At 40.7% G+C, this 13,396-nt stretch overlaps 1 protein-coding gene across 1 annotated transcript in view; it reads left to right on the forward strand.

Moving 5' to 3' along the window:
- exoc4 (exocyst complex component 4) overlaps positions 1-13,396 on the forward strand; it is a gene marked incomplete at its 5' end in the record, with an annotated part of 88,344 nt that overhangs the window by 27,590 nt on the left and 47,358 nt on the right. The window contains one exon of the mRNA XM_079454384.1: positions 6,322-6,418. Within this exon, the coding sequence (XP_079310510.1) occupies positions 6,322-6,418 (97 nt within the window). The remainder of the gene's footprint in view (positions 1-6,321; positions 6,419-13,396) is intronic.

Here is a 13,396-nt window from a genome sequence, read left to right on the forward strand (position 1 = left end):
CCAAATTGAATCCAAACAAATAGGAGAGGGGCGATTGTGCTGGGCCGCCAGCTGTTGATCCCTGGAAGATCACGGCAATGCACACTTCATGCTTATCAGTATCCATCCAGTGTTTCCAGTGGGTGTGTTGGAGTGCTGGTTGAGCCATTTGAACAGCCTCCTCTTGTTGGTTGTTCGTTAACAGTTTACCATGTTTTCCTCTTTTAAAATGCACCTTGATGTGCCCAGACTGTGATATTGCTGTAAAGACCTCCCTGGTTTTGTGCTTGATACATATTTTCTGTACAAGATTTTGGATGTAATCCAGGTGCACATTTTAAAATCCACGGATTTCGAAATTTGCAGGCTTTAAGTTACTCATCCTCAAGTCAAATGCTGAAATGTACACATGCGATACACCTTTGACACCCAAGTCCTGGGACCCCGGTCCTCCATTCAGCTGCCACGCAGTCTAGTCGGATGCTTCACGTTCAATCTGTTTCCCAGTAATTTTATTGCAGAAGCTGATTAGGGTTGAAATGGCATTACGGCCCGTGATTGTGTTGTTTTTTTGTTGGGGCCCAACTGTGATGAGTGGAGTCCTGAGGTGGATCTCATCACGGACACATTATTGAATTACTGCGGTGGTGAGATGAGATAGGACTGTGATTGGCTAAAATGAACTTGGAGGGTAATAACATATCAGTGGTGCTGTGGGTATTGGCGGGGGGGGGAGGGGTTGGCGGTCTCTCGCGTCTCTCTTCGTAAAATCAAGCTTGGGTATGAGATAGGAAATGGGTAAATATTGATATTTTTTTGCCTTCGTGGGATTAGAAAATATAAACCGTCTCCCTTTGTGGTTGTGTTTACCCGATGATTCCATATTTGTGTTTTTTGAAGTGCAGAAGTGGCAGAAAGGGTAGATGTAGCGATCGGATTGAACTATATTTATATTTTTCTAGTTCTCTGGTCTGTCTAGGCTGTTGTCACTGCTATCAGAAGTGAGGGCAGACGCATGATTATAGGCTTTATCTGTGTGTGCGCGTCCGTGTTTCACAACCTGTGCTAATTTTAATCAGCGTGGCTGTCACAGGCTTGTTTACCTTTCATTTGGGACCACCGTGAATGATGGAGAAATGGGGGGGGGGGCTGTAGAGGTAGTGAAGGAGAGGACGGAGAACAAGGGTGATGATGACGATATCTAAAGGAGTGGAACAGCATTTTAAACACAATCACAATCACTGACTCTCTGATTCTAAATCAGCAGACAGGAGAGACCCGTGTCAAATGGGATTTCTCGGTCCAATCACTGTGAGATTCAACAAAGGTGGCCAATGGGATGAGAGAAGGGCAGGTATGCTGAAAAAAAGCTGGAAATCAGCTTTTCATAGTTTAACTCTTGACCCATCGTCAGTTCTGGGATAACTTTGTGTTTTAACCTGTTTTACCTCAATGTATGGACATAAACCAACGCAAGTCGACGGGCACTGCCGTTGTCCGATTACTAACACTCTTTAAAATGTTTTCTTTTGTGTTCTGCAGAACATTCTTGAAAGCACGTTCATAAGATATAATATTCATTTGACAGTTGTTCATTATGACGCTTTAATCTAGGGAATTTACGCCGGATAGGTTTATTCTTGTTTACACGAGTCCTCTTAATTAAAAAAAAACTCTTCACACTTTATCGTCTTAAAATATTTCTCAGACTTTGAAGCAAAGCACAGCTGTTCAGAATTACAAAGTGTGAGAAGTTGCTTTACTCCGAATTAAAAGTGTATTTTAGGGTTTTAAAATGATGATTTATCCAGCGTTAGTCTTTGAAGACGCAAAAAGAAACTTCTGCAGTGAGAAATGTGAAGGAGGAGCAAGAGCAAGAGAGATGGAACTGGAGGATGTGTGCTATTATAGGAATAAGTGTGTGATTGGACGCGGAGGGGTTGACTTTACTTTCTCTTTTATAATGGAGTCAAATGAAGCACTTGCGATGGCTCAGTAATCAGGGCTGTTCGATGGAGACCCGACCTGTAGTTATTTTTAGGGAGAAGACGATTATGGTGGCTTTAATTAAGAACTCGACTTTACTTCCTCCACTACCTTGTGTTTTTGACCTTGGGAGACATCTGCGGGTGGAGAGTTTCATGGTTGGGTTTGCTTTTGTTATAGCGGGCAATTTGTTAAGACATCATTTAAAACATTTGACATGATCTCGACAGGAGTTGTATTGGAATCTGCATCTCCTCACGAGCATCCGAGCTTAACGTATATCTGGGCTGTGCATCATGCGTTGTTTACGTCCAGGTGCCCTGATTCAAAGCTGTCAGCCCTGTCTAAATGAAAAATGTATAAATGAAAACATCATATTCATCCTGAGCGGGCACTGTGTCCGTTACGCCATCCATTATTCATCAAGCTAAATTTCAACAATTACAAGTTTATTTGATCATTTGTTTAATTGGCATCTCGGTGCATTGTCAACAGTGGGCTGAGCTCTTTTTTGTCCGGGACTGGAATATTGTCCCTTCAAATGAGTTTTAATAATAGAGGAGCCTCATCAGAAGCCAATCAGACACGATGTCGTGGCAGGCGAATTATAAGCAGGTCGAATCATGAATTATTGAAAATACGCCTGATCTTTTTGGAGTTTGAGGTTTGTGCCTGACAGCACACATTTTAATTCACTCATCTTCATTTTATTACTCAGACGAGATCTTCTAGCTGGTTTGGGGTTTGTAGTTTGACCATATGGGGTTGATAACAACACCAAAAATAGGTTTTTGTTTTGTTTCTATGTTTGTCTTTGGAGAAATGTTCGGGTACCAAGTAATCAGTGTTCAATGTTTATAAGGTGTATTCCTGGACCTGTTAACCATGTCTGCCGCAAACCTGTGTCATACTGCAGTGGGATTGATTTAGCTGTTGATGTAGCAGGCACACACACACACACACACACACACACAGTGCCAGGGTCAGAGTTGACCATTTGAATAACACAGACACCAGTCCTCCAGTATTGATGTTTATTGTAAATAAGTCATCACAAATCTCTTGATGTTTTTGTTCGCATGTATTTCAGACTGCTTGCATGACCTCAATCATTGACATGCGTTTGTTCTTCAATAGCCTTGCCTCTTCCGTACACACACACACACACACTGACACACGTGAATGGATCCATCGGGGCGGCTGGTGTTCGTGAAGTCACGAGACGTTTCTTTACTGTGGATCCATCCCAGATCAAACAATTTCTAATCAAACTCACGAAAGTGTAGCTAATGCAATTTCACTAAGTCACTGACTGACTTGATTACATGGGGGGCTGACATGACACACACACACACACACACACACACACACTCTTCAATCGTCTGACTGACTCGCACAATACCAGCACTTTCTTGTAAGTCGCTTCGGTAACAGCTGAGAACATAAATGTAAATTTGATGTTAACCCACACCTCCACCAATCCTAGATTAGTCGCAGTCACAAGGGGCTAGACTCCAACACTTCTAATACACACGCTCTTACGCACACATAGATTATCAAAAGATACGCGCTGGGGGATAATAAAACCCACCAACCGATGCAGAGGAGCAAAATGCTAAACTTAATGTAAACAATAAAACGAAGTATTTTTAGTATTTTTACTCCCATTTGTTTATCAACCAACATAAGTTGGTAGACCTCTATACACGCGCTTGAACTCTTGTTGTGTTGTTTGTTGTGGATCATTGTTTGTATTTACAGTTAAAGAATGTTTTTGATTGATCTATTTGAGTCCATCTTGTTGTTCAGGACCTTGCACGTAAACTTTAATGCGTGCAGTAAACAAATTCACAATTTGACAACAAAATAAAGTGCAGAAGCGTATTTTAAACATTATTGACTCACAATTTTCTTTAAACATTTTACAGAAAATATTTATGAACCATCGATAGGGTTGTTCGTTTTACTATATAACTTAGTGGTCTGCCACTGACCATTGTCTTGATTTTAAAATATAAGACAAATGTCAAGTGATATAGACCATTTGATTGGGTGCACGCGGCTGGACTGCAGTTAACTTCCCGTCTGTGTTTGACTGGTGTCTAATAATAAAACGATTTATATTTAATTTAATATATTTATATTCATTTATATTATTATTTTCTTGTATATTACAGTAATTGTATTTGATAAACTATTTTTAGAATTTTGTTGTATGGTCATTTTATTAAATGGACAGAACTACTATGGGTCCTGTATTTCGGCACTCAAAGAAACCGTTTGGTACATTGACATCTAGCATTTGAGCTTGGTATCAGAGTCTAATTTCAAAATATTGGACCAAGTTTCTTTAGCTTGTTATCAGAAATCATCTACAGGATCATGTACCGGAAGTTAAGGGCAGTCCACAAATGCGCGCATACACGGTACTGTTGTTTATGTTGTCACTTTAAAATCGTCTATGTCGTTGATCTTATAAACTTGGTCTTTTGCCCAGACCAGGTTGAGCAGCTGCGTTTTATTTCTTTGCAGCTGTAATTGAATTTTAATTGAATTAGCAGGAAAGAGATTGGATAGAGAGGGAGAGACAGAGGGGGAGGAAGCAGGTTGGAAAAGCCAACTTTTATTTCCCTTTCCGCTGGAACAACTTTGGAAAAAACAGAACCTCAAAAAGAAAAAGGTTTCAGTGAGAATGAAGAATTTCCTGTGTGGTCTAATGAGAAAATGGGTGGGAAATGAAGAACGGCCTGCGTGAAGAATGTCGGTCGGTGGAAACGACACGAGTAGCCGCGGGAGGTGTGTTTGAGTGCTGGACAGGTGCACAGCGGGGGGTTTAAGTGCAGTGAAAGGTGAATTCATTTCTCATTTAAAGCACTTCCTGACTATCAAGACAATGAAGTAAGGATGATCTAGGGAGCTTCCTTTGGACATTGTATTTTGAGGGATGTTCCTTTTACAAAGGCAGCTTAGTTATACTTCATTAAGGCTACTTTGCTTTAGCTAAATTCCAAGGCAAAACTGATTGAATTATTTGTGGGGAAGGTAGTCCCAGAATGCATTGTAACAAGCTTATTGAAAATGTCATTTTAATCCAGTCGATGAGGCAAGGGATATTGTGAAAAATGCAAAGAGAAATGTTGACATCGCAAAAATCAAGTGTGAATTAAGACTTAAATTCGCTTGACTCCTTATTCCAACCAGCACGTCTCGGGAATCATCCGCTATTGATGTATGTGTCTCATGGCCCTGACTTATTTTCCATCCCCTGGGCAAGAAATCTCACGTAACAAGTGACTGATAAAAGCAATTAAAGCGATTCTCCACCGAGGGCTTGTGTGTGATGTGTACACGTGTGTCTTTCTGTTCTGTTCATTGCCGTTTGTCAGGATTGCCGTGGCCGGGCTCAGCGCTATTCGGTTACAGCGGTTTCTTCGGTGGCAATCTCAAAGGGCTGTGAAACTTTAATGAATAACATTGTCACAGCGCGAGAAAGATGCTGGTGGGCTGCCGAGGTTGGGCTTATATCCTGCGACCCATGAGGACTGACACACACAGACACCCTCTGTGCACCGAGGGTTTTAGTGTTGCCAGACTCGATTCTCTTGCTGTCAATTATATTGATTACTTGTGGATGAGTGGAGCTAATAAAGATTGGAACTCTCTTCATTTTTGGGACCTGCCTCATGATGAGACTTACATGGTTTTCTTATTAACCCTGTTAGCGCAGGACGGCACAGACACCTGTGATCAGGTTGGTCCGTCCAATAATTATTTCAGTACAGGGGGCATGTTAACTCTTTCCCCGCCCACATTTAAAAAAAATGTGCCAGCTTTTTTGTACATTTCACTAAACTTTGATGACTCGCAGTAGATTTTCTGTAATGAATATATGGACAAATAATATAACAAATGAAAATTGAGAGAGTCTCTGCTGCTTTTAAACTGAAGAAACCGTATTCTATCTTCATTTGTTATTTTTTTATCACCTCTTAATAGTGGGTAGGTTTCTTCATAAAGGCATCACTTAAAAAGCTAAGATACATTTTTTTTGTCAAAGACCAGTTTAGACTCGGAATAATGATTAAAAACATAAAAAAAATACATTCTAGGTTCAGAGATTCTGTACTTTCCAAAGGTGTATAGCAGCGCCACTTGCTGTATACGTAACAAACACAGATTGCTGTAGTAACTGGTCTTTGGCAGGGAACGGTGGTTGTAAATGGTGGTCTTGCACTGTTTTTCTTTTTTCTTTATTTTTCTCAGCTATTCCTGTAAATAAACTTGTCGAAAAGGACCGAAATAAAGTTGACAAAACTGTTAATTTTTAAAACGAATTTTTTTTTATTTTATGTCTAGGTGGAGCAGATGATAACCTGATCGAGGGAGGAGAAACCAAGTTCCTATGTAAACCCGGTGCGAGAAACATCACCGTGATCTTTCAGCCATTACTCAGGTAGTTCTTCTTCACACATGCACAATTCATCCGAACCTGTTCCAACTAGCACATTAAAGCCTCCACAGCTTCATCTGTTTCTTCCATTACTGCAAGTTTTTGTCCGCCTCCTTCCATATTTGTCCTGCCTGGCAGCCATTACCGCGTCATTACGTAGCCTCCGCTATTGATTTTGATCCGTCCTGACGGTATCAATTGAAGCGTTCCGTTTAGGGCCCGCTCGGCATTCAATTTTCCTTTCAATCCCTTAATCTATTGGATCATCGGTCCAGCCCACTAATGCCCTGTCATATTACCTCTTCAATGCAGAGACATATTCCAAGCATGGTCCTCCAGCCCGTGACGTGATCGGACTTCCCGATTCTGCAATTGCTTGCAATTACATTTGAGCTGTGGTGCATTGATTTTGTGTAGTTTTTCCTCAAATAGCCACTGTCACTTTTGTTTTTGGATGGTTGTTGTTTGGTCTTGGATGTAACCTCCGCTCTCAGACTGTCTCAATAAAGAGCTGTCGGTGTTAAAACGCTCCCTGTGGTGGGTACGCGGCTTGCTTTAATATACAATGGGAGTTTGATTTTAAACCGAACACAACAATACTGAAGTTTTCAGAGATATTTTGACCATTAAGTCAAAAGTAAGTCATTTGGATGTGAGATGAAGCTTGATGAGAAAAACAGTGCTATTAGTTTTGCAAGTAAAATCAATTTGATAAAGAAATGATAAAAATGACCCACTGAAGAAAAACGCACTTATTGCCGGCTCATATTCTATCCCCGTACATTCATCTAAATGAGCCTCGGTGCTCACAATACAGTTCATGAGCAATGCGACAGCAGCCAAAGGACGGGCCGGGGCGTCAGACAGCTGTCTGTCTGAGATGAATGGCAGGCGGATCATCGTTCAGACCGTACAGACAGCTCATCTGGTCCCCGCTGGGGTGACGGACCGAACAAATAAATGCATGAATAAACGAGTGACTGCTCTCCACCTTTCGCCTGTTGCCACATAATGGCTGCCATCAGTCATCGTCTCCAGGAAGGAACCGAGTTGTGTGTCTTCGCGTTCAGGGGTCGGGGTTCACGTGTGCCGCTTAGTTTGTTGAGTTGAATTGGAATGTCATTTCCATAAATAGTGGTTTTGCTAAATGAGCACAATAATGTGGTCTTTGGTCGGCACATTCAAACAGCTAAACTGATATTTCCACTGATCGTTTGGTTTTAACTGATTCTGTAAAATTCTCATATGTGGTCATGAACCGTGAACTCCTACACAAAATGTTTCTGTTTGTTTCACAAATCCGACACGTGCGCAAGGACGCAGTCCTTTTTTAAAGAAATAAGTGCATGACGCTCTCATATGGATCGAACACACTCCTGTGCGGACCGATGCTGGAGTTTGTTTTATCAGTACCTAAACTTGCGTGGAGATCAATAACGCTTCTTAATGTTACTGCCAATCAATTCGGCTTGCAATTTGTGATCAATAGAGGCTGTGGATGAGGCTGACGTTGAAGATCTCAAAGGTGTGGAGTTGATGCTTTTTTTGATTGATGCTGGGCCAGAGCAGTCCGAGGGGATCGATATTCCCTTTGGGTTACTTCACGCCGCCTTCAGATCCGCTCACTGTACGCTAATATATGGCTCGGGAATCCACTGTACAGCACACGGGGCGAAAACACTTTGGCGAGTATCAAATCTCGAGTGATAAATCGATACCGTTGCTCCATAAAGACCTGTTTGTGTATGTGTGTGTTTGTGGTTTTTTTTCATTGGCGGTTTATTGGAGGATGGTGGTGGACGGTTGCTTCCAGCGTCATGGATCACGGTCTTATTTACTGCGTCTGTTTGCGTTAGTCACTTATTTGTTGTTGTTTTTTTAAGTGTTTTTGGTCGTGGATGTGTATTGAGTATGTTTTTGTATTTGCGTATTGCCACAGACATTGCAGCGAGTGGAGACGTAGCAGGTAGGAGGTAATTTAGTTTGACTTGTGGGGCCTCACGATGACATTTGAGTGGTATTTAAACCGTCCTGCCCTGACTGATGTTGGCATTTTGAAAAGAGGGCACTCTGAGGCTTGCTGTTATTTTCCCCCCATGTCTGAGTCCTCCCTCGGCTTTGATTAGGGCTGCCAGGGCCAAGAGTCTGTGAGATCACACCCCAGCCAGAGAGCAGATGTTAGGGCTGCGGACCAGGGGTGGGTGGGTGGACGGATGAGGTGAGCAGTCACGATTGACGTGTGGGAAAGTGGGATAGTGTGAGATCATTATGGCGATGGTTTGTGGGTTTTTTAATGTGCATGAAGTCAAAATGAACTGGCATTCACAACTTATTTATTTACGAGTGAAACCATAAATGCTAATTCTTGGAAGAGTGGGACTTCATGCAATTCGTAAGGAATTAAGTAGGTCAAGGAAATTGAAAAGGTGTTTAAAGAGGATTTTGGAGTTGTACATTAGGCTAAAAGCAGGGTTGCCAAGTCTGTGGTTTTACAATGCAATTGGGTACTTTTATACTCTTGCCGCAGGTTAAAGGTTTAAAGAATTTTGTTCATCATTAGTCATCATAAGTAAACTTAAGTTATTTATAAAACAGGCTATTACAGTATAATTCCTAAGAAACTGTGCTTAATGATTAATAGTGATTGTAAAAAAAATGATTTTTAGGCATATGACTGGCCAATTTTGAGTTTTGGTTTTTGGTTCGTTCGGCTAGTTTTGATCTTGTTTTTATCGGCCTTTACGCTGGTTTTATTACACAAATCTGGCATCCCTGGTTAAAGGTCAAGTTTTACCCTCAAGAACATTTCCCTCATCTTGACGCATTCATAATGAAAAACTTTATTTTCCAAAAAAACTAACATCATTTTCTATGATTACTAGATTCAATACAACAACATATTGTTACTTTTGCCTGTATATCGCTACCTCTGTTTGACACTTAAATCTGTGGAGTAATTTACGCACTTACAGTATCGTAACATCCGCTATATTGGAATTCTCTTTTTTACTAACTTTTTAAAAGCTGAGTTAACACACATCTCATCTTATCGTGAGTACCTATAGAGTAGTATTGCATACGTCATATCTTTGAAGAGTCTTTAGTTTGATCACATTTATAAAAGATAGATACAGCTCTACCATTATTTCCGAAAACAGTTGTGGTCCTGAAGCCCTGCACACGATACATCATCGCATTATCCCGGCATAACCGTTGATTCACTTTATGTTTGTGTTGTTAACATTATGCACGTACGCGTCGATTGCCAACAAAACAGAGACATATGACTCTGTTTCACTTACTACGTGCGGTTAACCTCCGGCATCTTTTAGCGCTCTATCAGTTTCAAACGATCTGCAAATCCAGCAAATCACCGTTTATATAACATTCATCACAGAAATGCCTTAAAGAAACAAACACAGATGAACTTCCATAACCCGAACGAAGCACATTGATGGGCGTACTCTTTCTCTCGCTGGTTGACGCGTGGGCGTGCTTTTCTGGTATCCAATAAGGGACGACGAACCCTTGTTACTAAACAGGAATTTGTGTTCGAAAAAACTTTTTGAAACCTATACGAATACTGGCGGAGTGTTTCGATGTCATATTACTTCATATGTCCAACTTGTTTTTAAGTTAACCTTGTTAGGCATGAGAAGCCAGCATGTTTAACATTTTAAAGAAATCAGAATGCAAGCAATGGCATGTTACCCCCACTTTCCAGTTTTTAACGCTGCACTTGTTCAGTAACATATTTTTTAAACTGTTTATTTTTATCCCAAAAATATCTTATTGGGCTGATGGATAACACAAACTTGTCTCTGAAAATGAGATTTGTTTAGTTTTCTTTGGATCAACGTGCACCAATAATTCATGACTTCATGTTGTTGTTAATGTTCAAGCATGTACGGTTGCGTAGGTGATGCAATGGGTGTCAACAAGGTGACACATACAAATACATAAACGTTTACATTGCTCGTGTCAAGCATCTAAACGCTCTTTATCTGTATGTGTCTATTCTGTCATGCTCACATTCCTCCTGTTCTCGCTTTCCTTTCCTGTGCTCTCCTGTATTTCTCCATCAGTTTCAAACACAGCACACGTCGATAGATAAAATTGTAGGTAATTGTTTAAAAAATGAGTCGCAGCGCTTTTATTTTAGCAAGACCTCTTTTTTCCTGTCTTCACTTTTTGATATCTCTCGCGCTCTCTCGCTCTCTCAGCACAAGGTATCAATTTCATCAAAGGGATGAAAGCAAGTCTGCACGTCATAGGGGTGGCTGTTTGAGAAGTGTCAAAACTTTCAGCGTTATTGATGCCTGCGGCCAATTTCCTGGACACTTTTGTAACTAGCAGATTCGCTAGTCGCCGGTGGTGTAAAGTTAAGACATTTCTTTAACACTGACTGTTTATGACCACAGAAGTAAATGTTACATTGCATGTTAGGTACATTTGTTTAAAACAATATGGTTCTCAACAATATAGCTTTTTCTCATTAGAAATGAATAATAAAGTGTTTTTAAATATATGAAACCTATAAGTGCTATTCTTTTTTTATTCCTTTTTTTTCATGTCATTATTTCATTATTTTAATTGACCAATAAGAAGGATTGACTCATTTGAACCCCATTGCACGTTCACTGCAAGTTCTTTTTAGTTGTATGTAGACAATCTCTTTGCATTGTTCTGAATTCTATAAGCCCATTCGCAAAAACTGCAACAACATACCAGAGCAAGAACTTCTTAATGCTCCAGTAAACACAAGCTGAGAATGAAACGCATCTTTATGGACCAGAAGCTGAACGGAAGAGCTTAGAGTTTCTTTATATCAAAACCTTACTTCTGGTTAATGCCTGGTTAGTATTGCACAGTTGGTTTATGTAACATGCTAAAGTAAGAGTTATTTTTCAGGAAATATCTTCCAGACGGTGCCACATCAGCCTCCTACGCCAAACTCTGGCATATTCTTATTTTTGCAAGGTGATACAGAAAGATTTTTAACAGTAGTAAAAATGTGCTCTGCCATATGCACATTATCACAGTTGGATGAATCCGTGTTTGCCAATCAGATGACAGCGATGAAAAGTGAGGGCAAATCATTCAAGTGGCTGCTATCCCACAACTTACAGTAATGTCTTTTAGTCTCACATGGTTGTAATGTGCGCTGACAGAAGAGCTGAGAAGGACTCCTCTATCAAGGCTCCCTGTTTCTTTGCTCTCCTACCACTCTCGCTGTTTTCCTTCTGTAGGAAGACAATGCCATGGATGGATGAATGCATGAGTGAGTGGATATATCAGTGGCCATAGATGGACGAGTGGGTGGGTGGGCAGTGTGGATGGATGGATGGATGGATGAATGAATCGATGGATAAAGGAGGTCTATAATACCTGAAGAACTCATTCAACTTTTCTCATGGGTATTGTAGCCAATTGCCTGTGACTAGGAGTACATTTCAGCCCGTTGTTGACAATGCCACAGATTTACTTTTGTCTTCTCATTACTTTATAAATGCTGTATTTATGAATCCGAAACGACAGAAGATGTACTAAACTCCAGCCTCTTCACAATTATCAGTGCCATCTGATTCGAGAGGGCTGAAGAGGATTTGTTTAGCCTCAATTCTGGCTTTTGTCAAGCTATAATAATCTTCTGTCAGTCGCTTTCGATGTGCAACAAACATTTTTCACATAAACGTGCCTTCCTCGCTCTCTCTCGGTCTCCTGCTCCCTTTCCTCTGTGTTGACAGAGATTAGGGGTGAGCCATCGATCCTTTGCTTGTATGTGAGCTTTGCAGCGTCTCAAGCTGATTCGGTGTCCTCCCGGAACGGAAGGACAATCGGATCCAGCAAATTTACTCTTGACAGACCACCACAGTTTCGGTTAAGAGATAAAACAACTTGCTTGTTTTTAGGATGAGGGATTTTTAGAAAACCGTGCAGGCCCACTTGAGTTAGTCGTCGCTTTGGACCGGGCTGGATCGTAAGCTTCAGAAATGTATAAACTTAAATAAAAAAATGCTTCATATTCCACTCCAAGCACCTTTAAATTCAACTTGATATATTTTGAATTGATTTTTATGATAAAAATCCCCAATGCTAGTCTGCCTTACATCAGTATGTTCACCATGGCAGCTCCATGTGCTTTTGTTCAAATTTGGCCTACATTAAAATTCCACGTGAGCATCTGAGATTTAACAGTATCCTTTGCCTGGGCCTATTCTTTCTTAGTTTGAATCTTCCTCATGTATCCTGGGATTTTCTTGGGTAAATAACCACACTCCCGCATATATCGCGCTGCATTATACATCAGAGAGATAGAACACCGAATTGGAAGCAGGTACATTCTTTCTCTGTAAAGGTTAGAAAGCAGGCGGTGGGAGCAGAGCGACTATTTGTTTTGCACTGCATTGACGGACGTCCGTGCTTATGAAGGGGAGGGGGGGTTGAATTGCTGCTGTGCTGTCTTCCTCTCATATACGCTGTGGCTTTATCTCGCAGATGCCCTTTATCTCTCTCCTCTCCGCTGCGTTCCATGCATAAGTAAATACTAAAGAACACAGTATTGAACAAAAGAGTCACTGTGAAAGTGCCACTTCAGCATGTCTTGGTAACTCCTGATTTAATAAAGCTGAACAGTGGCCTGAGAGTTTGTTTTAAATTTGATCTAAGCCCTGTTTTTATTCAAGGATATTTTTATGTTCTGTCACAGTCAAACAAAGCCACATTGGCAAGCTCTGAAATGACACGGATGCATTATGGGGGATTGGTGTTGTCGTGTTTCTCTGTACCACCGGGATATGTTTGATGATTTCCTAGGTTCTTTAGATTTTTCTTTTACGTAAAAGTATACTACCGTTCTGGTTTTAAGCATGTAGAATCTCTATTATGCTAAGTATGTACAGTATGCTAGGTGCTGTATTTTAAGTGTTATTTTCTGAAAATGATCGAAAATAAATTAATTTATGCTCAACAAATGAAAAA

The sequence above is a fragment of the Barbatula barbatula genome (assembly GCF_947034865.1).
Source record: "Barbatula barbatula genome assembly, chromosome: 4".
NCBI classification, from domain to species: domain Eukaryota; kingdom Metazoa; phylum Chordata; class Actinopteri; order Cypriniformes; family Nemacheilidae; genus Barbatula; species Barbatula barbatula.